General features: G+C 33.7%; 1 protein-coding gene across 4 annotated transcripts in view; it reads right to left on the bottom strand.

Annotated features, from left to right (window-relative positions):
- Positions 1–27,653, bottom strand: part of chp (leucine rich repeat containing G protein-coupled receptor chaoptin) — a 51,781-nt gene that overhangs the window by 3,750 nt on the left and 20,378 nt on the right. For 2 of the 4 annotated variants that reach the window (XM_013318605.1, XM_013318608.1), the window contains exons 3-19: positions 12,135–12,224; positions 8,024–8,228; positions 6,403–6,573; positions 5,252–5,460; positions 5,017–5,171; positions 4,829–4,931; positions 4,492–4,692; positions 4,257–4,393; positions 3,665–3,884; positions 3,361–3,582; positions 3,022–3,263; positions 2,766–2,938; positions 2,622–2,657; positions 2,351–2,432; positions 1,552–1,717; positions 1,122–1,264; positions 451–592 (exon numbers count right to left, since the gene is read on the bottom strand). In XM_013318605.1, the coding sequence (XP_013174059.1) occupies positions 451–592; positions 1,122–1,264; positions 1,552–1,717; positions 2,351–2,432; positions 2,622–2,657; positions 2,766–2,938; positions 3,022–3,263; positions 3,361–3,582; positions 3,665–3,884; positions 4,257–4,393; positions 4,492–4,692; positions 4,829–4,931; positions 5,017–5,171; positions 5,252–5,460; positions 6,403–6,573; positions 8,024–8,228; positions 12,135–12,224 (2,697 nt within the window). Of the gene's footprint in view, positions 1–450; positions 593–1,121; positions 1,265–1,551; positions 1,718–2,350; positions 2,433–2,621; positions 2,658–2,765; positions 2,939–3,021; positions 3,264–3,360; positions 3,583–3,664; positions 3,885–4,256; positions 4,394–4,491; positions 4,693–4,828; positions 4,932–5,016; positions 5,172–5,251; positions 5,461–6,402; positions 6,574–8,023; positions 8,229–11,653; positions 11,806–12,134; positions 12,225–27,653 lie in introns of those variants that run through there. The other 2 variants (XM_013318606.1, XM_013318607.1) reach the window with 2 other exon arrangements.

The raw sequence follows: 27,653 nt of genomic DNA, 5'->3' as shown, positions 1-27,653 counted from the left end.
CATGCGGGGGCAAGGCCACAAGTTAGCTTAACTACGCACACACTGGCTCAAACAACTACATTAACAGTAACTTATACTGGATGGAATATCGGTTATTTGTTATTAAACAAAGTAAATACTAATCAATCAATTTAATGTCATATTTACCTATAATTCAAAGACTCAAATATAAAAGCAAAATAGGTAACAAAACAAAGATGTTTTAGATAAACTTCTAAACAAAGAACCGACATATGATGAAATTGTCATAACAAATGAATTTTTAGTAAACATATACATCAAAATACTTAAACATAGAACATTGTACGTATCAGTCGTATTTACATTTAATAATTTCAATATTATAAAAAATACATATTACAAGCAAATTTTCAAAACTACTCAAACAACATGTTAATTTTTGGTTTAATCTGTATGTCCCTTGGATAGTGCAAGTTAATTTATAGTTACCCGGAATCTTTGAACTAGATCAGTAATAGAAACAGCTGGAATAGTATTGCCGCTAAGATCCAATTCTACCAAGTTACCAGCGGCTGCGTGGGATAGACAATTTGTTGGTACTCTTGATAAATCATTATTCGATAGATCCAATCTGTTAAAAATAAAAAAAAAACTTAGAGAAAGAATTGAAATCTATGTATTATATATAAAAGAAAGTCGGGTTAGTTACATTATTTATAACTTAAGAACGGCTTTACCGATATGGCTGAAATTTGGTGAGGAGGTAGCTTAGAGCCAGGAAACGGACGTAGGTTACTATTTATTCATTTTTTTTTCGAATTTATGCCTTGAAGAGCTGCTCTTTATTTAACTTACTAATATTATAAATGCGAATGTTTAGATGGATGTGATGTGGATGGATGGGTTTTTGAAGATATCTCTAGAACGGCTGAACAGATCTCGATTAAATTTGGAATACGTATAGAACACAGTCTGAAAGAACACATAGGCTGCACTTATTAAGTTTTTTATATATCCACGCGGACGGAGTCGCGGGCGACAGCTAGTTTAAGATAAATGTAAAATTTCTTGTTTGTTTAAAAGCAGAGAAGTGACACATTTTAGTATGACTTAAGACGAAAGCTGATAACAATACTAGGCAATATTGATAATCTTGTTACCTTTCGATAGATGGGGAAATAATGAGATTGTCAGCCAAGTTCTTAATTCGGTTGTCAGACAAATCAACAGAAGTCAACGCTAACATCTCATGGAAGACTTCTATAGGCATTTCAATGAGGTGATTGTGTGATAAATCGACAATCTGAAAAAGACATCATAAATTTATATTTATAAATTTTAAAGCGCCAATAGCTAATGGTTAAGGGTGATCGAGAGTTCGAATCCCGCCATTCGACTATCGTCGTAAACCATATCCTATCACAAAGAGCTGACTTGGAATGGTACAAGAAATATTAAATTAACAAAATTCTGCTGATATTTTTATAAAAACGAATCCTTGTTGATCCAATAAAACTTAAAAGCTTTTTAGAGAGTATCGCAGTCACAAATTCCAGGCAAAATAACTGGATTTTCGGTTTACAGTCTCACCTGTAAATTCTTAACTTTCTTAAAGCAATCGTATTCCATGTGATATATGTGGTTATGAGACAAATCCAGATACTGCAGCATTAGCATCGATCCGAAAACTTCCCTCGTTATATTTCTAAGCAAATTGTGTGAAAGATACAACTCTGATAGAGTGAGATCGGCATGCCTGAAATGAGATATTCAAGAATAAAATTGAAATAACTACATGCACACAGTTAATTCACAAATCACGTAGGCATTTAACAGTCTGGAGCGTCGGTGGCTCAGTGGTCAAGCACTTGACTTGCAACCTGCAGGTCCTGGGCGCGAATCCCGCCATGTACCAATGTGTTTTTCGATTTCCGATTTTACATATGTACTTATCCGACGTTCTTACGGTGAAGGAAAACATCGTGATGTAACCTGCACATATCTGAGAAGAAATTCAAAGATATGTATGAAGTCAACCAACCCGCAATTGGCCAGCGTGGTTGACTATGGCCTAATCACCCTTAACTTAGGGTAGGCTCCGAGCCCCTCGGTGGGGACGTACAGTGAGCTGATGATGATGATTTAACAGTCGGACTGTGGGTTTCTGACAACCAAATCTCTGTATAAAATAAATCCCTGTCTTTCGTCTTTGACAAAACAGAGATAACGATATGTTTTAAACGGGGATTTTGGTGTGAGAAGCTCACGGTAAATGATTTAAAAGATCCACAGGATATTTGAGTATCTTAGATGATTTTAGGTTTCAATTTCAAGTGATACGCATTAACCTTTCTTATTTATCTAGATAATTAAGTTAAATTTGGTATACCTGAAGTAATACGGCGCGATGTATGTAATATTGTTGTGAGAGAAATCCAGTACTCGAATATTGACCGTAACTGTTCCCATACCTGGTAAATGTAAAAATTACATTTTACTAAATAATTTTTAGAATCTTCGAAATAAATGATTTGAAGCATCATGTTGGATAAGAGCGAATAACGATTTTATATTTGGATTTGATTAAAAATGCATACAATAACAAAATGATGAAAGTTGGTTGAATGGTAAAAAAGGGATATAACATGAAGTTGATTCACCTTGTTGGAGTGGAATCGCATTGTCAGAAATCAACCCTTTAGATGCAAAGTAAGAAAAAAATAGGAAGAAATAATTAGAAATTAACATAAAGAGATAAAATCATAATTGGGGAAATTACTAAATTTATATTCAAATTTACTCACTTTGAGGTTTTGGTGGTGGGTAAAAGTTAGATGAAAAGAATGTAGGTGCATTGGAATCGGTGAGCGTTGTAATGCGGTTGTAAGAGGCATTGACTTTCAACGCAGTGGCTGAGCCAACTTGGTCGAAAATAGAGAACTTGAAAGTTTCCAGCCGATTAAACGATACATCCAATCTGAAAAAAAAGTTGCAACATAACAAAAATTCTAAAGATACTGTACCGTTTTTTTTTCTTTTACTAGGTGCACAAAAACTTACTCTTTCAGAGCGGGTAGATTTTGGAATGCTTCTTCAGTTATATCAATAATCCTATTTCCCCTGAGTTTGATAACTTTCAAATTATCTAAACTAGTGAATGCTCGTCTCTGAATATTTTCAATTTGATTATCCTCAATCAAAACTTCTTGCAGTTCTCTCAAGTCCACGAATGTATGTTGCGCTATTTGAGTCATTTGGTTCAGAGACAAACAAACGCTCTCCAAATATCTATGTATGTCTCCCTGAAATCGAAGAAAATTGAATAAAATCATATTTTTTAATTTTACATACACAAAAGCGATTGCTAGTTAATGTTTGATTTAGAGAAAAATTGTTTACCTGTAAAGTTCCTTTGGAGAAGTGGTCTATTGCATTGTCTTGCAGATTAAGCATTTTTAATTTATAAAGGAAATGAAATGATGTATCCGGGACGTTCTTTATTTTGTTATTGCTTAAATCTAAGTACTGAAGTTCAATGAGGGCTTTCAAGGGTTCAAACGGTAGTATTTTCACCGAGTCGTCTAAACCATTTGCCATTTTAAGAGTTGTTAGACTGTGCAGCTGAAATAAATATGGAAACATTAGTTTATAAAATGTTACGTGTACTCGTAAAAGTTTAGATGTTCATGAAAATTAAATTTACCTCAGCAAATGCGAATGGATCAATATAGTCAATATTGTTTTCAGACAAGTCCAAAGTCTTAATCGTTCGGACGTACTGGAATGCGCTTGCCTCTATTTTATTTATCGTACTTCCATATATTTTTAGATCTTCCAGCTCCACACCGAATTCGAGAAAGTCTTCTGAGCTTATACTTCTTCTAATCAATTTACTTACAGCGAGATATCTTAGTGATCTCATTCTGCAAAAAATCCAAAACATAAAACAAGAGACAGACGAAAACATGATGTGGAAGACGTTGGTAGTTCAAGAAGGACGTACGTTAAAATTATTTGGCACTTTTGCATATGAATGCAGAAAGAAGTAACAATAATAAAAGGGAATCTGTTTGATAACACTATTTGTTTTCCGCAACTCTGACCTCTCTCTGACTCGGGCTGGATTAAAAAAAAATGGTAGCCTATATATTCTTCCAGACTATGTTCTATATGTATTCCAAATGTCATCGCGATCTGTTCAGCCTTTTTGAAGATAAATTCAAACAAACATCCATCCATCCGTCTTCATATTCGCATTTATAATAATTGTTTGATAAATATTGATATTGTCTTACTTTCTTATATCCTGTAAACTCGTTTCTAACGATGACGAACCGCTTATGTCCAAGTAAAACAATTTGTATTGGAAGTTATTGAAAGTGGTGGGTGTAAACTCCGATGGATTATTTGTAGAGAGTAAATTACTATCCACCTGAAACGCACAATCAAATTATTTATTCACATTCGACTGAATCTTAAACAGATTAGTAGTAGACAAAGAAAGGAAAATATTGTGAAAGACCTTTTTACCTTGTTTTCACGTAGATTCAGCAATCTTAATGAATCTAATTTATTAAGCATGATCTTTGACAACATGGTGAGATTGTTCTCCGCGAGATCCAAGCTTTGCAGGCTGTTCTCCAGACCAGCGAATGACGCCGGTGAAAGATCCGAAATGCTACAGTCGCGAAGAGAAAGGGATTTTATCTTAGCGTTTCTGAACGCATCTTCCTGAAAAAAGAACAGACAGGAACTTCAATTGTTGTCAAAAGAAAAATTTTAGAGTTAAAAGAATTTGATTAACAGAAGTTTGACAAATGTGACTCTTAAATAAAAAAAAATAGCGAAGGATTTCGGATCCACTTACCCTCAAGGAATAAATAGGATTACCATCCAAAGATGTGGAGTTCAAAACATTAAAGTATTTGAAGGATCCAGGCATTAAAGTGCCGATGAGATTGTGATCTAATCTGAAAAAAGATAAAAATATTTTAAAGTAACATGTAGATGCACAAAATACTTTATTTCCAAATTGCATTTAATAGTAAAACTCACTTTAAATTGTCCAAGGACAATGTGACTCCGTTCAGTTCATGGGTTGGGGGCACTTGTTTGATTACATTGTTGGAAAGGTCCAGGTATCTCAGCTGGCGGAGTGGAGCCAACTCCTCGTAGGGAATGAACGAGAGTTGGTTATCACTTAATAGAAGCTGGAACAGAAAAAAATTGGTTAAGATTTTTAGATCTAATTTTGTTCTTTATCAACCAGTTAAGCAGTATCATCCGATACCTTATTCAGTCTATTCATTCCATCTCTAAACACCCCGCTATCGATGACAGCTAAATTGTTTCCATGCAGATCGAGCACCTCTAGTACAGGTAGGCCGGAGAAAGCGTCCAGAGGCAGGCTGGTGATAGAGTTCTCGGCCAGGACCAGCGTGTGCAATGTATTCTCCAAACCTCGCCAGTTGTCACCAGATATATCCGTTATCTCGTTGCCTGAAATACGAAATATAACTTCGTGAAAGTAGTTCATGGTAGGGGCTCAGGAACGTTGAATGCCAAAATATGAAAAAGTAATTTTTCGTTGAAAAAAGTGACAGTGGTACTCAACTAGTTATGCCTTTATGAAGTGCTATCACCTAGTTTGAATTGGATAAAATTAGTAGAAGAGATCTCGTACTACTAAAAAGAAGTTAAAAACAAATAAAAAATTACCATATTATTTCAACTTTCGTGAGACATTATGATAAATTTATAGAAAAACGGATAAAACTCACGTCACTCACCCTGATGAAGGGCCCCCGATGGGCTCGAAACTAGTCGATGCCGCCACCGGATGAATATACGTGAGTGTTTTAGCCGTTTTTATATAAGTTTAAAAACGTGCTGTTGAATTATCTAACATTAATTACTATTATAAAACAGTCAACATCACTAAGTATTAGGTATAAAGTAAATTAAATTGTTAAAGTGACAGGTATGCTGCTAGTAATTAATGGTCGTAATAAATACACTATATTAAGTTACGTAGGAAATTTAAATAGTAATTTACATCAACACAAATACAACTCTAGGGTATTTAACAATTGAAATACACTTAATTAATGAACTTATATTGTCCTTATTCGTAAATTTATGGACATAACCCTTGCTAACCCAAATTCAAAGGATTCCATTGGTTTGCTAATTGCTATCAAATACACCAAAAATCAATACAACGAAGTAGTAGACCTCGATAAGAACAAACATTCTTTGGAAGGTAATGTTACTTTAAATTTTATAACAATTCAAGTTCAACGTTCAAACCACACAAGTAAATTTAATTTGATAATATCAACAATAAGAAATATGGAAGAATTGAGAATCTCCTCTTTTTTGAAGACGGTTAAGAATAAAGATTTTTTCAATGAAATTAATTGAAAAGACGATCCCACTCACCCGTCAGATCCAGCAACCTCAATTTCTGTAGATATCTCAGCGCTCTGCTCGGCACAGCCGTCAGTTTGTCGTATTTCAGTTCCAGTTCCCATAATGTATTGTCAAGTCCGTAGAATGCTTCCTCATGTACACTCTCCAAAGGGTTCTGGTTTATCGCCAGTCTGTAGAGACCTGAAATTGATTAGAAACAAGATGAAACCATGTGTTACTTTGTTCAGTCTCCTACATTCGCAGTGTTCCAGTAAGAGAAAAATTGCTTTGCTTCATGTTAAACTTGGAACTTATTACGAATAAACAATTAGAATGCTTATGATGTTTCGTTGAAATCTTAAACTTTACTTTCGGTGTTCCTCAAACTATTAGAATGGAATTCTTTTTAATAACATTATTTAGATATACAGTTTCAAGAACATCGGTGGCACAGGGGTTTAGGTACTTGACTTGTGATCTGTAAGGTCTTGGGTTCGAATTCCACCATGTACCAATATGTTTTTCGATTTACATATGTACATTTATCCGTTCTTACGGCGATAGAAAACATCGTGATACAACCTATCTGAGAAGAAATTCAAAGATATGTGTGACGTCAACCAAATCGTACTGGTCCAGCGTGGTTGACTGTGTCCTAGTCACTCCTAACTTAGGGTAGGCTTCGAAACCTCATTGGGGACATATAGTGAGCTGATAATGTATAGTTTCAATACATACAAGCTATTATCGCTTTAGAGGATACCACGAATGAACGCGACTGTACACCTACGTTGTTAATACGTTGAAGACACTTTGGGAATTACTGTGGATCGAAACGTTAATTGACATTGCTCGAGTTTATCTCCGTTCCTGTTAACTGTTTTAATCTTGTTCGTCGTGTTGTGTTACAATGAACGGCTTAATTTAACTATAATGAGATACGTAATTACTATGGCTCTGTAACATATTGAAAAATAAATCTCCTTGTAACATTTATAGAAATGTTAACTCTATACACAGAATTCATCGAAGTGGTAAATCCTATCAGTCAGTTTGCGACCTTTAAGCTTCGACTTATAAAAATAGCCATGCAATAATCCATTTAAAGGCTCACATCGAATACGTGGGACGTCAATTATAATAAATCCACTTATGTTATTGACACTGAATGAAGCTCTACTAGAATAAGCTTTAGAAAAACGCAGATTTTTTAATAGATATATATAGATAGAGATCTTAGGCTGTGTTTTAAACAAACAAAACGTGATAAAATATTTTGAGTAAAGAAAAAAAAGAGTCTTGATAGACAGACAGACGGTCGGATAATACAGTGATCCTATAAGGGTTCCGTTTTTTTCCTTTCGTGGTACGGAACCCTAAAAATGAAACTTTGATTGATAAATGTTCAGATTCTAAAATTATTAAGAAATGGTTCTCTCAAAAAACACTATAGTTTAGCAAAAGTCTTTTGACAGAGATGGTGAAGATAATTTTGTTAAAGATGATGGTGATGAAAATCAAGATGGATATAATTACAAAGTGACAAAATTAACAAGATTCAAAGTTTGCCTAAGAGGGAATAGTGTCGACTTTCCGTGATAAATGGATGTAATGGAAAGAGGACTGATGGAATGTAATTAAGAAAAATTACCTGTCGTTTGAAAAAACTGTGGTTCCAGATCTCTAATCTTGTTCCCCGTGAGCTGTAGCGTGAATACTTTGGAACTGTTGACGGCGGCGGGCACCCTGAGGATGGGTACGTGTTTGCACGTGACTATACCCAGGTCGCCCGCGGGCTTCGAGCACGTGCATAGCGCTTGGAACAGACACGGCGGGTGGCCAGTGTCCACGTGTATCTAGAACAAGAGAAACATCTCAAGAGGAGTTCTACAGTTTATACATTTGTGTATGTGTGTTAATGAGGTATATATGTGTGAGTTAGCAATGTCAGGTTTTGTGTGTTTTTTAGCTGAAATTTAGAAGAAAAGTGTAAAGTTTCGGAATGCTCTTAATACAAAACGTTAAAGTGAAAAATTACATTGGTTGTATTACATGAATGATTTTTATAATGTTAAATTCTGTCTTTGAGTATTAAAAACTGGATATGACATGTGAATGTAAAAATCAGGCTAATGTAAATATTTACACTGATATCTGCATTCCAGTTGGAATGCTGCTTCTATAAATTATCCACGAATCCTTTTATAAATTATCTCTGTATCATTTCAATTAAAGTGATCTAGATTCAAGAATTATGGGACAAGAAAATGTTGAGAAAGACATAAGGAAGTGTGATAAGATTGAGTGTAAGAATGGAATGAATTCAAATATTAAAGGCACATAGAGATGTGCACAAGACAGGACGGCGTGGAGGCAGCTGGTCGACACAGTTAGAGCGTATCAAGACAAGCACGACCTTCAGTATTGAAGAATACGAAGAAGAAGAGATGTATGGAAGACTTTTGTATAAATTATAACATTACTAAAGATGACGAAGGATCAGATGGAAAAAATACATTGTGTAATGTCTCCATTTTTAGAAGTGCCCCAATAATCCATTTAGTTACGAATTCTTTTCACTTTCATAACTAAAGATATCCATAAAATAAGGCTTTCTAAGCATAAAATAAATAAACCGTATCTAAAGGAAAATATTGAGGAGGTTAAGTAAAAACGATAGGAAATCTTCGGGTGGAATATATTACAATAAGAAAACATGATGTTATTAATATCACAAGAAAAGTATTTCCGAAACTGTGCCAAATATAAAATGTCTTTCTATTTATTTTCAGAGAACCTTTTTTCCGACTGCGTATCTAATTATTTGTTATAGATTTGAAATACCCAAAGAATGATAATAACAGTGGTAGACCCCGCTTTAACATCTTCGCACGAATTGACCCGGCTCGCCCGGTGAAATACCACGACCACACAGAAGACAGGCGTCAAGTGGAAGCAATTCCGCGTTTCGTCTGTTGAGTGTGCGGCCCGGAGGCATAATTTAGTCCTCTTTCCCTTTCTTATAAGGAAAGGATGGGAAGTGGAAGTAGCCTTTTCGGATGAGAGGATGCATGGAAAGGGAAAATATTTTATTTCTGTGCATCCTCTCCTCCGTCGATTAAAGGTAGGCAACGCATATGCAATTGCGTATGTCTATGAGCAACTCACTTCGCTATTTCAGAGATTTCAGGTGGCACCTAGCTCGTTAGCCACCTTATGATATAAAAATGACATTCGAAAGTAGTAAAACTTTTACCCTGAAAGGCGTAGAATATTAGGAAATAGAGGATGCTTTCATCCATCATTGTATGGATATACTCGTATGTAAGGTTTAAGTTTTATACGTTTGTGGCAAGAGACAAAATATTAGATTTATTATGATGTTAAATTTATGGAGTCATTACAAAATGCTTCCCAAAGACAGTAATCCACACTGACGAAGACGCGGGCATATGTACATACGAGTACATAGCTTGTATAAAATAAGGCAAAAGAAAGTTGCCTGTACGGCCATTTCCATTTTATATTATTACATAATTCAACTCGGATAAGATGTAAAACAGTTAAATGTGTTGCCAATTTCTATTTACGGACCTATATTCTTACGTAGATGGATTTCGAGGGTTCTACTATGAAGTGTTATTGGTTTTCTTATTCGACGTAGGGTTGCCAATGGTAAATAAATATATATTTAGAAAACATTTTGATCATGGTAATGTAATATTTATTAAGATTTAGACGTGTTTGTGTTTTTATTTAGATATTTAATTAAATGTGAAAATATAGTTACGAAGTTGAATAATTTTTGCTGTGCCAAAATTATTCATGCCGGATTACCTCGTTACTCTTTACTAATATTATAAATGCGAATGTTTAGGTGGATGGATGGATGTTTATTTGAAGTTATCTCTGGAGTGGCTCAACGGCTCTTGATAAAATTTGACACAGATGTAGATCATACTCTGGAAGAACATATAAGCTTATCATTCAGTTTTTTTTTAATTCCAAGCGAACGGAGTCGCGAGCGACAGCTAGTATTTGACAAATTAATCGCAAGTTTGGTACAGTTGTCTTTTAGTTCTGTCGCTTAATGAATTCAGGATTAATAAAGTAAAATTTAATTAGGAAATGCGAACTGCTGACAACCCTATTGCTCGTAATAAAGGGAACAACGTACATTAACAAGCGAACAACGGCATGAGCACGTCTTTTAATTCCAGTAATAACGTTTCAGAGTTATACGTCAGTGGAGTGTTACGGAATATTTACCTACATTTACACTGGGCACGTTTGTTACTGGGTAATAAACGTAACTCACTCGTTAGTATGTGAACTTTTAAATATCATAACCACGGAATTTTAATCAACAGTATAGTAAATAACAATTGTCCTAGTATGTTTGTCTTAATCTTATTTGAGAATAAAAAAATCATAGTTTATTTTATAATGGTTTTGCATTTGACACAAAAGTTTTTAAATGCAGTTTAAGTTGTGTTTTTTGTTAGTTTCAGAGCTTTGTTGTTCGTGGCTGGTGACAGAAAGAAGACACTATCACATTAGACATGATAAATACATTCACGAATTAATATACGTATATTAATATATAAAAGAAAACAAAAAAAATATGGTAAAAGACACCAATTTTTTTTCTTCCTGTCACGTTCCTCTCCTTCAAATGGTGTTAGAAATCAATGCAACAACATTTCAAATACAACAAAACAAAACAATCTATAACCAAAGTCGTACAAAGCCAAACCAAGTTTGCAAGAAACATCGAAGCGTTTTACTCGTTCCTAAATTAGTCACAACTATCAGATAACCAATCAACGGAGTTAGTATTTGTTAGTAAATATAACGACATCAAAAAACGATCTAAAATTAGTTTTATTTAACATGTTAATATGTTAGTACCAATCATGACTTGTCTGTACCATTTAATTACCAAATGCTCTAAAATTATTACTAAGAGCAAACCCGTTTTGACAGCTGTCAATGTAAACTCAACTAGTGATGGACGTCAAAATATCGATAGTGAAATTATTCGATTATTGTAAACGATATTTGTTTTTTCTTATTTTATGATTGTGTGATGGCTTTGAATGTTTAATTCTACGTTCTAGTGACGTAAAGTGTGATGTGAATTTGTTTTTTTAACTATCAAAACGGGCATCACATAAGTACTAGCTGCAATGAATTTCCACAACAATGAATGTACCAATCGAGTCACCACAAAAATACAACGTGAAACACGAAATGCGAATCATCCACAGTGGAAAAATACCTTAATAGGTCCGGAATAACACTTGGACCGACGGCAACATATTAGCAGAGCTATTAGAGGCAGATATAGTCTCTTCATTTTTTTCTTTTAAAAATAGACGGTAAAAGCAGCATTCCGCCAGCCTGCAGCTTCGGTTTGTCGGCTTCAGTTTACTGTTTAAAAACATTATGTCTAAAATACAAACAATATTGCCATAATGCCAATGAATTATAGTTTTTGTATTAATTTAATAAACTTGTAATTTACCTACACTGCCAAAACTTAATATACAGGATGTCCGAAAACAATGAAAGTATAATTAAAATCGTAACAATATTGTATTTCCTATGTATGAACTTGTTTTATGAACACCCTGTTTTGTAAACAATTTTCGAATAATTTTAAATTTTGCATCGCATCTACTCTAATAAACTACGGATGTGTTAATGAAAATTTGGAATAGTGTTATAGATTGAATAAAAATTAATTAATTTGTACTTACTTCTAATGCTCTCGCCAAAGAGGCCCATATCATCAGGAGTAATGTGACAACGACGAGCATGTAGCCAAACTTGATAATCGCCATCAAACTCTGAAAAAGAAAAATAAAATTAATATTAATTTAATAAGACACCTACATAGGGGTGAAATGGTCTTATTAATGGGTATATACCCAAGACGAACCATGATACTTGCAGTTAAATACAAAAATGAAATGTTTGGCACATCACTAGTAAAAGCTTTCGCAAAGAGTATTCGATACAAACCAAATCTATATTTTTTGACTTTCTATATCTATGAAATGATTTTCGTATAAAAATGCTAATTCCGTATAGCTTAACCTTCATTTTTATGTTAGAAAATAACTTTCCATTCAATGACTTTCAAGGTCATCCACGATTGGCTTTTATATGAAAAGTAGCACTCACAGCCACAAAAATAAAAATATATATTGCGGAATGAATGAAACGAGACTCTGGCATTAAGCACGCTCTGTTTTAATTAAAAACAGACAGTGCTATACCGTGTAGTTGTGTGTGAACATTTTCTAGGCCAAGTTCAGTGGCAAGTAAAAATAAAAGTGTGCATAAAACGTTGACTGTGATTTATCTGGAATTACACAGTTGTACCGAGGTTTTCACTACCCAAACATACATACAAAACATATCGTCGTCTCCTTCATTTTCTCTGAAAAAACTGAAACATGCTTTTGAATTAAACGTCAATAGCCTAATGTTTAAGGGCACGGATTTCCAACCGCGAGGTCGGGGGATGGAATCCCGCCATTCGGCTATTGTCGTAAACCATATTCTAGCACAAGCCTAGAGCTTAGTTGAAATGATAAAAGAAATATTAGTAAATTTCCAAAAGAAATCTGCTAATATTTTAACAAAAAAAAATTGACGTTTCGCTTGTTAGTTACAAACATTTGGTTATAAACCAAACCTGTTAATATTGTCACAATTGCTTTTAACTTTTAATAGGAGTAAAATACACTTTATATTTTTAAAATATTTTATATTTCAATGTAGCCAATTATTCGTTATTAAAAATGAAGCTTTTTTCATTAATCTATCGAGTGAGATTCTATATGTGTATGCTTCCTTATAGAAGCTCAAACACTTACGTGCTCATATTAAGGGCGTCAAGAGTCGAGTGAGGTGTGCAATGTCAAAAGCTCTTTACTCCATGCCTCGATAGGAACTGATCCGTATTACTTTCGAATTTTATTACTATTTCAATAGTGGATCTATTTGATTAGTTATCTATTGATTAGTTAAATTAGGCTGTTTTTTACATTATCGTCAGCTTGTATACGTCCCTACTGAGGATCGGAGCCTACCGTAAATCAGGATTTTTTTTCCATAGAGGAATGCTTCATGCATACTCCGTGCCCTGCGGGGGAGGGTTAAGGTAGTTATGTGGGATTCTCTTCCGGATGGGAAGCATACCCACTAAACCCCTCTGTTCCTCCAACGTTACGGGCGGGACCACGGGCACGCTTTCGCTCTCGTCCGCGACAGCGTAAGTCAGGGGTGACTATACCATTGCTATGCTGGCCCAGTGCAGATTGATATGTGAAGGTTGCATCACGATGTTTTTCTTCATCGACAGAACTTCGTATAAATATATTTTTAGAAATTATTAGTTACTATCATTTAGAGCGAATGGCGTGCTTTCGTTATCAAGTCAAGTGTCAGATTGATTAGTGAGAGGACATAAACGTTGTTACTTTAATAAGGCTAGTGTTGCACCGATATACCGACACAGTGTTGGACTTTCCTAACAATATGAAATTTGAAAAACATGGTCGGGATTGAACCCGGACGTGTTAATTACATACGAGTATTGATTTTGGTTATAATTTTCATTTGTATTAGATGTTAATATAATTGTAATGAAAAAGAAAGGAATATTGAATAAATCATGGCAACGACCGCACCAAAATTTTCAAAATCGATTTACTCTTACAATAAACTCTACTTCCGAACGAATCCATTGGGAAATTTTCGGAAATACTGCAAACATAAAGCAATTTCACGTACAAATATTTCGCTGAATCTTTTATTTTACTCAGAAATATAGTTTGAAATTAGAAAGGTTGCAAAAATCTGCCTTTGTGTGAGCTACGATTACGCGATACGCAGGTTTTTGTTAATTTACTAATATTTCTTGTACCATTCCAACTAAACTCTATAGGATACTGTCTAGGACAGTCTTTCCCAAAGTGGGCGATAACGCCCCCTTGTGGGCGCTGTAGGTCTCAAGTTGCGGGTTATAGTAAAAGTTTCGTTTGGAATTCTCCATTAATATACATATTTAAGTCACAATAATTAATTAATTTAATTTGAAGTTATAGTGGTTTTTAAATATGTGAAAATATGGGGGTGCTAAAAAATATTTATTCTCAAAGTGGGCAGTAGACAAAATAAGTTTGGGAACTACTGGTCTAGGACATGGTTTACGATAAAAGAACGGCGGGACTTGAACTCTCGACTACGCGATCGGATATCCGTACTCTTAACCATTAGGCTTTCTTGCAATTCTTGAGTTATATTGTGGTGCCTTCCATCATCGCTGATTAAAATTCGTTAGTTAAGAGTCTCGCGTTTTAACTAATTTCCCCATAAAATTACATATACTTTAAAATAATCTAATTTAAACCATTTCAAATTGCCACGTTCAAATGTAATAGTTTTTTTTTTTAAATTTAAGCAAACTATTTTACTAAAAGCAACACACCTAATTTAACGCGGCTTCAAGTTTATTGCAACGTTTACTGACGTCGACTAACAAGCAGTTAATTGGCACCTATTAGTGCTAAGAAAGAAATATGCACTTTATTTTCCCTGGAAAATATTAAGAAAAGGAAACATGAATAGTTTTATCTTAATAAAGTTAAGAATTTAATATAACTGATATTATAAAACATCGTGATGCAACCTGCACATATCTAGGAAGAAATTCAAAGATATGCGTGAAGTCAACCAATCCGCACTTGGCCAGCGTGGTTGACTATGGCCTAGTCACCGTTAACTTAGGGAAGGCTCCAAGCCCCTCGGTGGGGACGTATAGTGAGCTGATGATGATGAAATTATAAACGCGAAGTTTTAAATGGATGGATAGATTGATGTTTGTTTGAAGGTATCTCCAGTACGGCATAACAGATCTCGAAGAAATTTGGCATACGTATAGACCAGAGTCTGGAAGAACACATAGGGTAATATTTTTTTTTTTAATTTCGCGAGGACGGAGTCGCGGGCGACAGCTAGTATCTTATATGTAAAATTCTCGTGTCACAATGTTAGTTACCATACTCTTCCGAAACGGCTTGAGCAATTTTTATTAAATTTATATGCATATTCAGTAGGTCTGAGAATCTATTATCTTTTTATAGTCCTGCGCGGACGGGGTCGCGGGCGACATCTATAATAGTATAGCATAAAATCTGTCGAATATGTCATGTATTTAAATTAGTAGTGTTATCGTGGGTTTTTGAAACCTCTGTATAAAATATATCGTCATCACTGTTATTATCTTTGACAAACCAGAGATAAAAATATATTTTAAAAGGATATTTTGGTCTCAGAAACTCACAGTTAGTTAACGGAAATATGTCGAGATAAATTATATATTACTAATTAGAATATCAAACAATTAATATAAATGTTAATGAAATTCATGCATGAGTAGAAATATTTATAGCGGCTTAAAATTCAAAACGTTTTTGCACCAAAATTTCATTTCAGTTTAAAAAAAACATTACGGCAGCTTGCTAACAAGCAAATGTGACACAACGGGGAACAGTCGACGGTTAGTTTGCTTTGAAACACCCGAAATTTAAAAGTTTATATTTGAAAAATAAACTCTATTTCAATAAACCGTGAGTTCAAAATCAAATAACGCTGTGATCATGAATAGGTGCATTCACTTTACATATTTTTGTTGCGAAAAATTCTCCTAGTATTGTGGTTGTGCAAAGTTTCTCCTTTTCCTATGTTCTAAAGGTTAGTTTTTTTTTAATTTAGCCCTGACTCAAGCATGACATGAAGACTTCCTCGTGTTTAGAGTAATGTTACACTGCATACAAACTGACATATAAAACTCAGACAATAAAAAAGGTATACAAGTGTAAGAAAACAACATTTCAGAAGCTTTACTTAACCACTTTGTAACCGTTGATTTTCACTGCAGAAATATTAATACTAAATATAATATTTTTATCATTTTCTCTAAAAAGTTGTGATAGGAATATGTTATGTTCTTTTAGGATGCTAGTTTCCGCCGTGAAAACCCATACTAAGAAAGTTAATTCGATTTTTTTTTACATTTTACTTTACAATAGACATTTAAAAAGTTGAAATCTTCTTACTAATATTATAAATGCGAATGTTTAGATATATGGATGTTTGTTTGAAGATATCTCCAGAACGGCTTCATGCATCTCGCTGAAATTTTGCATGGAAGTAGAACATACAACACATAGGCTACAAGTTAAGTTTTCATTTAAATCTACGCGGACAGAGTCACGGGCGACAGCTAGGCTAATAAGCAAGAGCATAATATGTATTTTAATGAACACATGAATGTTATAATAAAAACAGAATCTTTGCATTTGCATTCAACGAGCGTGCGCTTTCATATTTTTACTACATTTTGCTTTAATATCGTTATTTGCCTGCATTTCGTTGTAACATGAAACATGTTTCATCATTAATTCATTATTTAAATATAGCAGTTGTTATTTTAGTAGCATTTTGAATGCAGACATTTTGTTATTTTCTTTTACTCAACGCTATCGAATTCGAATGAAATGTGCATATTAGGGTTTCGTGTCTCAAAAGTAAAACATGGAATCCTTATATGATCACTTTGGTGTCCGTCCGTCTATCTGTCAGTCAAGACCCATTTTTCAATACTGTATACAGTAAATACAATTTGAATTTGCTTGAAGAAACACAAAGCACATTTTTTAAAATCTTACTTCTTACTAATATTATAAATGCGATGTTATAATGTTTAGATGGGTGAATGTTTGTTTGAAGGTATCTCCAAAACGGCTGAACTGATCTTGCTGAAATTTGCCATAGATGTAGACCATAGTCTGGAAGAACACATAGGCTACTTATTAAGTTTGTTTTTAATTCGCGGGCGGCAGCTAGTACTAAATAAACGCTTACGGCACTGGAAACTCACTCTTATGATCAAATGACAACTACATTTTTATAATTGTAAATAACTGTTATAAATGATAAGCAAAGATAAAAGCGAAATTAATATTTTTAAACTAAAATTTTTATTCAATGAAAATATGAATAGCTCATCAATTTTTTCGATGCAGCTCGTCTGGCGAGAGAAATGGAACGGCTTCCATCGCCTATGGGTTACCGACTGCCTTTACGTTAGCCAGCTAGGTGACCTAAATCTGGGAAATAGGTACCTTGTCGGCCCAATAATATATTTAAAGGTATTTTTATCAATTTTAACTTTGATAATAGACATTTTTTGATACTGAAAGAATTATTTATAACATTATTTTAAGTTTTAGTTATGTTTTATATATAGGTTGAGTTTTGTACAGTAAATTAAGGAATATTTTAGTTCTATCGTATGTCGATCGAAACAACCTTTCCTAAATTATTGAATAAAGAGATGTAAAACGTAACATAACGTTGGTTTCTGAGGCCAAAACCTCTTCATAAAACACCATCCACCCTGTCATTAAACAGAGATGTTTTCAACGGGGATTTTGATATTAGAAACCGATAATTAGTAAATCATCATCATCATCATCAGCTCACTATACGTCCCCACCGAGGGGCTCGGAGCCTTTCCCAAGTTAAGGGTGATCAGGTCATAGACAGCCACGCTGGCCAATTGCGGGTTGGTTGACTTCACACATATCTTTGAATTTCTACTCAGATATGTGCAAGTTGCATCACGGTGTGTTCCTTCACCGTAAGAACGTCGGATAAATGTAAATATATAAATCGGAAATCGAAAAAACACATTGGTACATGGCGGGATTCGAACTCAGGACCTGCAGATTGCAAGCGTCTTCTTCGGTAGATTATCACCACACAAAATAAGAACTATGAAGAAAGAGAACAACTTTGATGCAATACATGAATAAGGGATAGCTTGTTACGCAATTTGTATTAGTGATCGAAAACTACACGCAAAGTTATTCTTGTAAAATAATCTAAAGATGCATTCGGTTTATAGTCGCAATAAACATTTCAACGGAGTTATCAAGTACTCAATAAACACTCGCCGCTTCGTATATCTAAGTGCAGTACTACATTACAACTTTAGATACAGGTCACTGGAAATAACATGTAACAGAAAATCAATCTTCAAAACTAACATTTAATGCGAACTTTTGTAAGGTATCTCCAGAACGGCTCAACGGATCTTAATAAAATATGGCACTTATGTAGAATATAGTCTGAAAGAAGACATGGGATACTTTTTGTTTCGCGTGGATAGAGTCGCGTGCGACAGCTAGATTTACTAATATTAAAAATGCGAATGAATGGATGGATGTTTGTTAGAAGGTATCTCCAGAACGGCTTAGCGGATATCGATGACATATGGATTAGATTTAGAATATAGCCTGGAAGAACGTATAGGCTACTAATTAGGTTTTTTTTTGTTTTAATGCCACGCGGACGGAGTCGCGGGCAACAGCTAGTCTCTAATATTAAAATGACAGTTAATATATTATACAATATAATTTTATAGAATTACTACGAATTATATTTGTTTTAAACTAGTTTTATAGTTACCACTATATTATTATAAGAAAAAAAAAGAAATAAACGTAATAATATCCCTTATCCCTTCCAAAAGATACCCATAAACCTTTCAAGTAGAGCTTAAATCTAATTAAATTACATTTTTTACCGGCAATAAATTGTTTGCGACCCATAATATGTCCTTACCACTTTTTGCTTTCAGACGAATGGATATTACGCTCCTTTATTTTCTTTCCGTGAATTTACACTGTTCAAAAACATTTATAAAGATAAATTGTTATGTCTGTATACTTGACTATAAGGGATGGCTCTGGTCTCCTTGGAAATTACTGAACACTTAAAGTCACTTTAAGTTGGTCAAAATTTGAGTGGGTCAAAACTCACGTAACCCTATCTTTCTACTAAAAGATAGGGTGTCTTTGGAAGGATTCTCCTCGATATCAAAAAAGGCGATAAAAGGCGTAACAATTGTTGTTTACAAGTCATTGGACAGTGAAAACCATTAGAAATGCAACTGTTGCAAAGCTTATGCAAATGTAAATTAATTTACAAACATAAAACCCTCGAATTGATAGCCTCCTTTTTTTAAGTCGGCTAAAATGATTAATAACACGTCATCGCTAAATGCCAAAACGTAGCTAATCAAGCTGGTCGGTACGGATAAGGTCCCGTATATAGCATACGGGACTTTGTATTCTTGAATTTAGGTAGTATAATAATTAATGATTAATTACAGTAAACAAATTAAACAGTGTGTTTAAATATACTTTTACTGCGGCTAAAAGAAAAAAAATGTGTTTTATTTTGTTTATATAATATTTTTTTTAGATTTTCGCGGCAATTACGATGATATATACGCAATATTATTCATTAAATTACTAGAAAAGACAAGAGTTATTAATCAAAAAATAAAAGTAAAGATTTGTAGATGTAATAAAAATACGAAGCTATTTTAACAAACAGAAAAAAATGCCAGCGCAAATACAAACGTAGCCGGAAAATAAACTTCTCTCTCAACCGGCGCCAAGTGAAAACAACGAAAAACAATTCTCTACAAGTTGATGCATACTAAAAAAACGATGCTCGAAATGAATTCGTGATTTAATAAAAATACAAAAATTCTTATATATATATAAAGAACTAGCTGTCGCCCACGACTTCGTCCGTAATTTAAATAAAACTCAATGTATCCTATGTGTACTTTCAAGCTATGTTCTTTATCTCTGCCAAATTTTATAAAGGTGCGTTGAGCCGTTCCGGAGATACCTTCAAACAAGCATCCATCCATCAAAACATTCGCATTTATAATATTAGTAAGTTATACACTGCTACGCTGCATTCGTTCTCTATTTTAGTCGGCTTCAAAAAGAAGAAGTTTATTAATAACTCCTATTCTGGTGCTCCGATTTTGATGTTTTTTAAATCGAAAGGTTTTCCCATTGTTTGTGGGTCCCATTTTTTTAAATATTAATTTTTAAACTATTATAATTATAAGTTAAGTAGATTTAGAGTTTTCTGTAGTAACTTGAAAGAAACGGGCCTAGTATATTTGCGATATTTGCTTCGTACCATTGTAGTCACTTATGACAATATTAGTATGAGATTTTTGGTACACTTTACGCCCGATAGAGGCGCTGCTGCACAAATTTTAATATTGATACGATACGATGGTATTTGTCACAAACATTCGTGATAGGCTCACTATTTTATTTAAGTTGACAGATAACTCAAAATCTCTTAAACTTCTAGTCACTTTAGTTATCAATTACCGTAGCAATTTAGATGGCCGTTATTCAATTTATTATATGCAAGAAAATACGATGAAATTGGCTTCGTTATTACAAAGCGGAAGTAACGAGAGAATATTGTAGATGCTGGAGGTAACCATTCATTTGATTACTTTTATATTTTTTTAATATTACTTTTAAAGTATTTTTCTTATAACTACGTCTACATTTTTACAAAAAAAAACCTTAAACGATAAAGATTTATCAATTATTAACAATTTCCGATAGGATGTATATAATTTAAGATGATAAAGTTCTGCGGGCAATAATGTTGGGTAAGTTTAGTAATAGGTACAGTTCTGCACAAAAGTTTTTAATTAAACAAATTAACTTTAAATACACAAACGTTATATTTAAGAAGATAATTAAGTAAATAGTTGTAACTATTACAAAGGAATTGCTTAAACGTTTCTCTTAAAGTTTTTCTTAATTTACAAAAGCGTTACAAATTAAAAAGCATAAAAATGTTGCCCGCTGCTAGTAGCATTTTGTTGAGAATTATACATTAGAAAATGAACCTTAATCTAATGGAAGAAAGTTGAAATCTTTTTAATACTTGTTAAAATAAGATTGTTCAGTAAATTTTCTTAAATGATTTAAGAAATGTGATAAAAATGATTTATATTCTGGTAATTAGTGAGTTTTTCCAAACATTTAGGACCATTTTTCTTTTCGAGTTAGTTTATGGATGAATAATATTTTATTATACGAATATTATGAATGGTAATAGAAATAGAATTTCTCAATTTAATTACATATTTAATAAAGATGATACTAAGATTTACGTTAGAAAGAAATTTCGTTATCTATATTTCATGTCCTATGCTTTAGTAAAGTTTAAGAGCAACTATTCTGTTCGTGAGAGCTCTTTTTATCCTATAACTAGCTGTCGCCCGCGACTCTATCCGCACGGAAATAAAAAAAAAATGGTCGCAGCGTAATGTTATATAGCCTAAAGTCTTTCTCTACAAATGGACTATCCAACAAAATATAATTTTTCAAATCGGTGCAGTAGTTCCTGAGATTAGCGCGTTTAAACAAACTCTTCCGCTTTATAATATTATAATAGTATAGATTATAACATGATTAAAAAGGAATGCACTCTTAAATCACAATGGATAGAATGACTTGGAAAATAAAAACCTGCTGTATAACCACATAAAGGGGGATAAAAACAGAGAGATGAGAATGAACATGTTTGTATCCTAAAGGATTTTTTTTATCCCAATGGATATAAAATGTATATGGGTTTAAAATCTTTACTATAGATACTGCTCCGTAACATAACAATGTAATATATCTATACTAATATTATAAGGCGAAAGAGTTTGTTTGTTTGTTTAAACGCGCTAATCTCAGGATCTACTGGTCCGATTTGAAAAATTCGTTTTTTGTTGCATAGTCTATTTATAGAGGAATGCTTTATGCTGTATAACATTGCGCTGCGACCAATAATTTATTTTAATTCTGCGAGGACGGAGTCTCGTGCGACAGCTAGTTCAGCTATAAAGTCAGTTTATTGGTGTTCGATAAAACGGGTTAATGTCACAAAGTATAAAGACAAAGTCGCTCAGGAATTTTCCCATTAAATCGGGATTTGGATGCAACAATGAATAGATATTGCGACCCACATTACTCAAACAAGATGTCAACGTGTAATAAAATTAATTCACCTTAACAATTATGATTTTAAGAGTATAAAAGATAGAAAAGTAAAAAAAAATACAAGCATTTTTTTTCATAATAACGTAAATTTTATGATTTGCAACGTTTAAATGATGGAGTGCCTAAAAAGAGGTTGTCAGAGTTTACTGGACCGGTATCAAAATATGTAAGTCTACATTTTTAGGTTATAAAAAAAATGCCAAAATTAAATTTACTTATTTAAAAAGTAAACGTTAATGTTGAACGTTATGGCCAGTTATGGCTTCAGAATATAAGAACCAATGAGAACAGACTTAATAATCGAGTCACAGAAATACAATGTTACAGATACAATATGTTTATAAAAACATTTCCCACGTGCGCAAACTATGCTATGTTTTTGTAAACATAGAGCGTCGGTGGCTCAGGAGTCAATCACTTGACTTGCAATCTGCAGGTCCCGGTTGGAATCCCGGCATGTACCAATGTGTTTTTCGATTTCCGATTTACATATGTACATTCATCCGACGCTCTTACGGTGAAGGAAAACATCGTGATGCAACCTGCACATATCTGAGAAGAAATTCAAAGATATGTGCGAAGTCAACCAACCCGCACTTGGCCAGCGTTGTTGACTATGGCCTAGTCATCCTTAACTTTGGGTAGGCTCCAAGCCCCTCGGTGGGGACTTTTAGTGAGCTGATGATGAATAAAACATGTGGTTAAAACTCCTGATGACATCATGATCAACCTGCCCTTGTCGTTACGGAGGGTCGACATAGTATGTACTCTTCAATACAACTCTATCGTCATATCTGACAGTCCCTTCTTACGCATTTTCTCTTTACAAAATCTTTCCACTCTTGCTTTGGACTTCCTTATTTCCTCCTCCGTATTTCCTAAAATACGAACGCAATTGATCCATGTAATATTTATATTAACAGTAAAGGTTAATAATTTACTTGTCAGTGACTTAATAATAAGCTGACAAGACTGTCATCGCTTACTCCTCGTTAACGAAGTTAATAGCTTTAAGTTATTTTTAGGTATTTAAAATTTACTTTTATTTTTAACATTTCTAAAATGATTGAATGCTCTATTCAACCTTTATGATGTTTAATTCAATCGTGTTAATTGTTAATTATTACGAAATTTTTAATACAACTATTTAAAGCTGTCGCCCGCGTGGTATTAAAAAGAAACTTAATGAGTAGCCTATGTGGTCTTCCAGATTATGTTCTACGTCTGTGTCGAATATCATCAAGATCCATCAAGTTCCGGAGATTCTAATAAACATTCATCTCAAAATTCGAATTTATAATATTAGTATGAATAAATGATAATTTAAGATTATTATGCAAAGCCGAGAATTTCCTGTACCGAATGATACTAAATCTGGAATACGGGTCATGTGTCGCCGCAGCTAAAATTACCTCTATTCATTGTAATTGTACTCAATTAGTTGATTATTGGTTTTGTTAAAACTGTACCAGAATATATCAAACGTATAACATTATTTCCGATTTACATATGTACATTTATCCGACGTTTTTACGGTGAAGAAAAACATCGTGATGCAACCTGCACATATCTGAGAAGAAATTCAAAGATATGTGTGAAGTCAACCAACCCGCATTTGGCCAGCGTGGTTGACTATGGTCTAATCACCCTTAACTTAGGGTAGGCTCCGAGCCCCTCAGTGAGGACGTATAGTAAGTCGATGATGATAATATTATAAACGCGAATTTTTAAATGGATGGATGGATTGATGTTTGTTTTCTATGTCAATCTATACCACTTTTAAGGGAAGAAAACATGCAAGCTGGTAGTCGTTATTGAGTTTTTTAAATGACATATGTATTGTCATACATAAAATATGTCAAAGGAGGTCACTAATTTCGATAGAAGCGTAATATCGAAATTGACACCACAGTCAGTAACATTAAAAAAAATCTTATCTTATTCTTACTAATGTTATAAATGCGAATATTTAGATGGATGGATGTTTGTTAAAAGGTATCTCCAGAACAGCTGCATGCATCTCGCTAAAATTTTGCATTGATTTAGAACACGTTCACAGGCATAGGTTGCTAATTAAGTTTTTTTTTTCAATCCAAGCGGACGAAGTCGCAGGCGACTGCCGGAATGGCTATAAATTACGTTACTAAAATGCTATAAAATTTATCATAGTACTACAATTATTAAAACTGCGGTCGCTAAATTAATTAGATTTAACAACACAGATTACAAAAGCTTACTAAAATGAGGATGATAAAAATGATTTATAGCGACATAATTAACGCAAAATCTCGGACAACAAAGACGCTTTTGTTCCTCACTGTACGACTTTACGTAAAAAGCGAGAATATTTTACTGGACATTAATTAGGAAAAATCGACTTTCACGGACGGACGGTTTCAATAAAGATTTCAACTTCAGATAATACTTAAAAAGAGATGAAAGAGATTGATTAACTACATTTTAGCCAATCAAACAACAGCATCATTCTTTAGTATTAATTCTAAGATAAACCACGAATATGATCCTTTTTTTTATATCGTAAGGTGGAAAACGAGCGCGCGGCCACCTGAAATCGCTGATATAGCGAAGTGACCGATGCCCATAGACATTCGCAATTGCATATGCGTTGCCCACCTTTAATCGACGGAGGAGAGAATGCACAGAAAGAAAATATTTTCCCTTTCCATGCATCCTCTCATCCGGTAAGTCCACTTCCACTTCCCATCCTTTCCTTATAAGAAAAACGGTGGAAAGGGAAAAGGGACTAAGTAAGGCCTCCGGGACGCACACTCATCAGACGAAACGCGGAATTGCTTCCACTTGACGCTTGTCTTCTGTATGGTCGTGGTATTTCACCGGGCGAGCCGGGCCGATTTGTGCGAAGATGTTAAAGCGGGCTCTACAACTGTTATCCTTATAAAACCAAATAGAAAATGTCATCAAATAACAATAGAATTATTTGAACTAATATTTGAATTACTGGAAGACTAACTGCCTCGCTCAAAATTGTTCAATGGTCAGTAAGGAACTCCCTTAGTGTGTATTCAGTAGGAGAAATCTCCACTAAAGGAATGCTTACGTAAAAGAAGATTCGAGTATCACAATGATAGCTCTCCAGTCGACAAAATTAAATAGTTTTTTCATGAAAAAAAAAATATTACACGGTCGAAAAGTTTCTCATGTCCGGATTATCTTTTTCATGCATTCACAAATCGAAAAAAATACAGTGTGCATCGAAAAAAATTCTTAAATAATTATTGTTTTTTTTCGTGTTAAAATTATGTTATGCTTTTATAATCTGTATAAATTTAATTACGCATTAGCGGTACGTCGAAGACTCTTATACTGGCTGTGATCCGTTAATTAAAAAAAATGCTAATAGCTTTTTCATTCATGATTCATTTTATATTTCCCTCCTTTGTATTCCCTCGATATGAAATATTAATCATTTGTTTTAATATAAATATAATCAAAAGAGATTTAATTTAATTAAGATAAAAAAGTATAATTTTATAACTTTATCAAACGACTAGCTTTCATCCGCGACTCCGTCTTCGCGGAATTAAAAAACTATTAGTCACAGCGTAATGTTTTATAGCCTAAAATGGACTATAAATGGACTATCCAACAAAAAAAGAATTTTTCCAATCGGACCAGTAGTTCCTGAGATTAGCGCGTGTAAACAAACAAACAAGCAAACTCTTCCGCTTTATAATATTAGTGTAGATATAATTAGTAAAGTTCAAAAGCTCTCCCGTTGTTCAAAAAAGCCATCAACAACGAAACTCTTTCTACCGTCGCTCGTATAATGCCAATAAAGATTAAATATTTATACGAAATTTGTTTTTCATAATTAACAACAACTTTGTTTTTAATTTTCAGAACAGTGAAAGTTTTAAGCTTTTAAAACCGTCGATAAAACCTCGGAAGTGGCTCACAGTCTTCATTCTTAAATGATAAAGTGGCAAATTGAGAAACAATCCAAACACAAACTTTAGCAATGCTTTATTTTAAACTTTTGTCTCATAACAATATTGACAAGGTAACCGATTATACACGGTGATTTTTAAACAGAGACGTCCATTTTATGTACATATGTAACGAAGTGTTTTAAGTGTGTTATAGTTTAATGGTTTCGCATTTAAATCCACTTACAGCTATTTTAAAGTACACCACTCTTTTTGTGTAGCCTTGTTTCGATTGTTTGTCGTACCGATGGATATTAATGGTCAAATTGCGCCATCTATCGGCTACATTTTAAAACAAATATATATTTTTAATTTAGCATAATCTAAAATTATATTATGTAATATATTTAACACTACCTTATTTTAGAACAAACATGAAAAATAGAAAAAAATAATTTGGAGAAAAAAAATATGTCGAGTGAGATTCGAACTCGATTTTCACTGATTTAGAATTCTACTTCTTACGTCTGCTTAATGGGATTAATTTTTTCTATTTAATTGGGACCAAGTGCAATATGACACTCAAGGGATGAAGAAAAATCGAAAGACTAGTCCAAATCAGTTCAGTCGATTAGGTTCTTGGTCGTCACAATGGAATTTAGATACATAGAAACCCACATACATAAAAACAAACATACGTGTAAAAAACAGTACCCGCTTTCTCAGTATACGAGATATGCAATCAAACTTTATCAAAGCTATAATGAGTTTAGTAAATACAGCATGAAATATTAAAGTTAGAAGCAAGATTTACCGATAGAACTTTGTATGGCGTAGAACAGTGGCGAAGTTAGACGGCTCTGCGGCGACTGGTAACCGTATATCAAACTGAATAATCGAACTTCACAATGAGTTTTGCCAACACTAAACCTAAATAGGCCGGAGTGTAGATAGGTCAAACAACGCAGTAATCTGATTTCATTTGGCAATGGTATATGTTCAATAAATCATTGTTATTGATTCGAATAGAATAAGTTATAAAACTGACATTATTGCGGGTGTGAATTCGAGTGGTGAATTCACGGCATAAGTAATGCCATCCACATTCGTGGGATGTTCACGTTCACGGCACTAATGTGCAGTCGCCATTAGATCAAGGTAAAGAATCAAAGAAATTTGTGTAGAAAATTGCATTTTTAAAATACTGTTTATTTTTCATCATATTTTTTATTTAATTCCTACACGAATTTACGTGAACCAATTTTCCTCCTTCGACATCTAAAAAGTACCTTAAAGAATAAGTATGTACATTTACTTTCCATTATACACGAGTGCACACCCAATAATCCACCAATTTCATACTCCGAAAACTTCTTAAACTTGCCTTTGTAAATTGAACTCT

This window comes from Papilio xuthus, unplaced genomic scaffold (genome assembly GCF_000836235.2).
Source record: "Papilio xuthus unplaced genomic scaffold, Pxut_1.1 DF826923.1, whole genome shotgun sequence".
Taxonomy (NCBI): Eukaryota; Metazoa; Arthropoda; class Insecta; order Lepidoptera; family Papilionidae; genus Papilio; species Papilio xuthus.
This window is presented reverse-complemented; position numbering and strand designations above follow the sequence as displayed.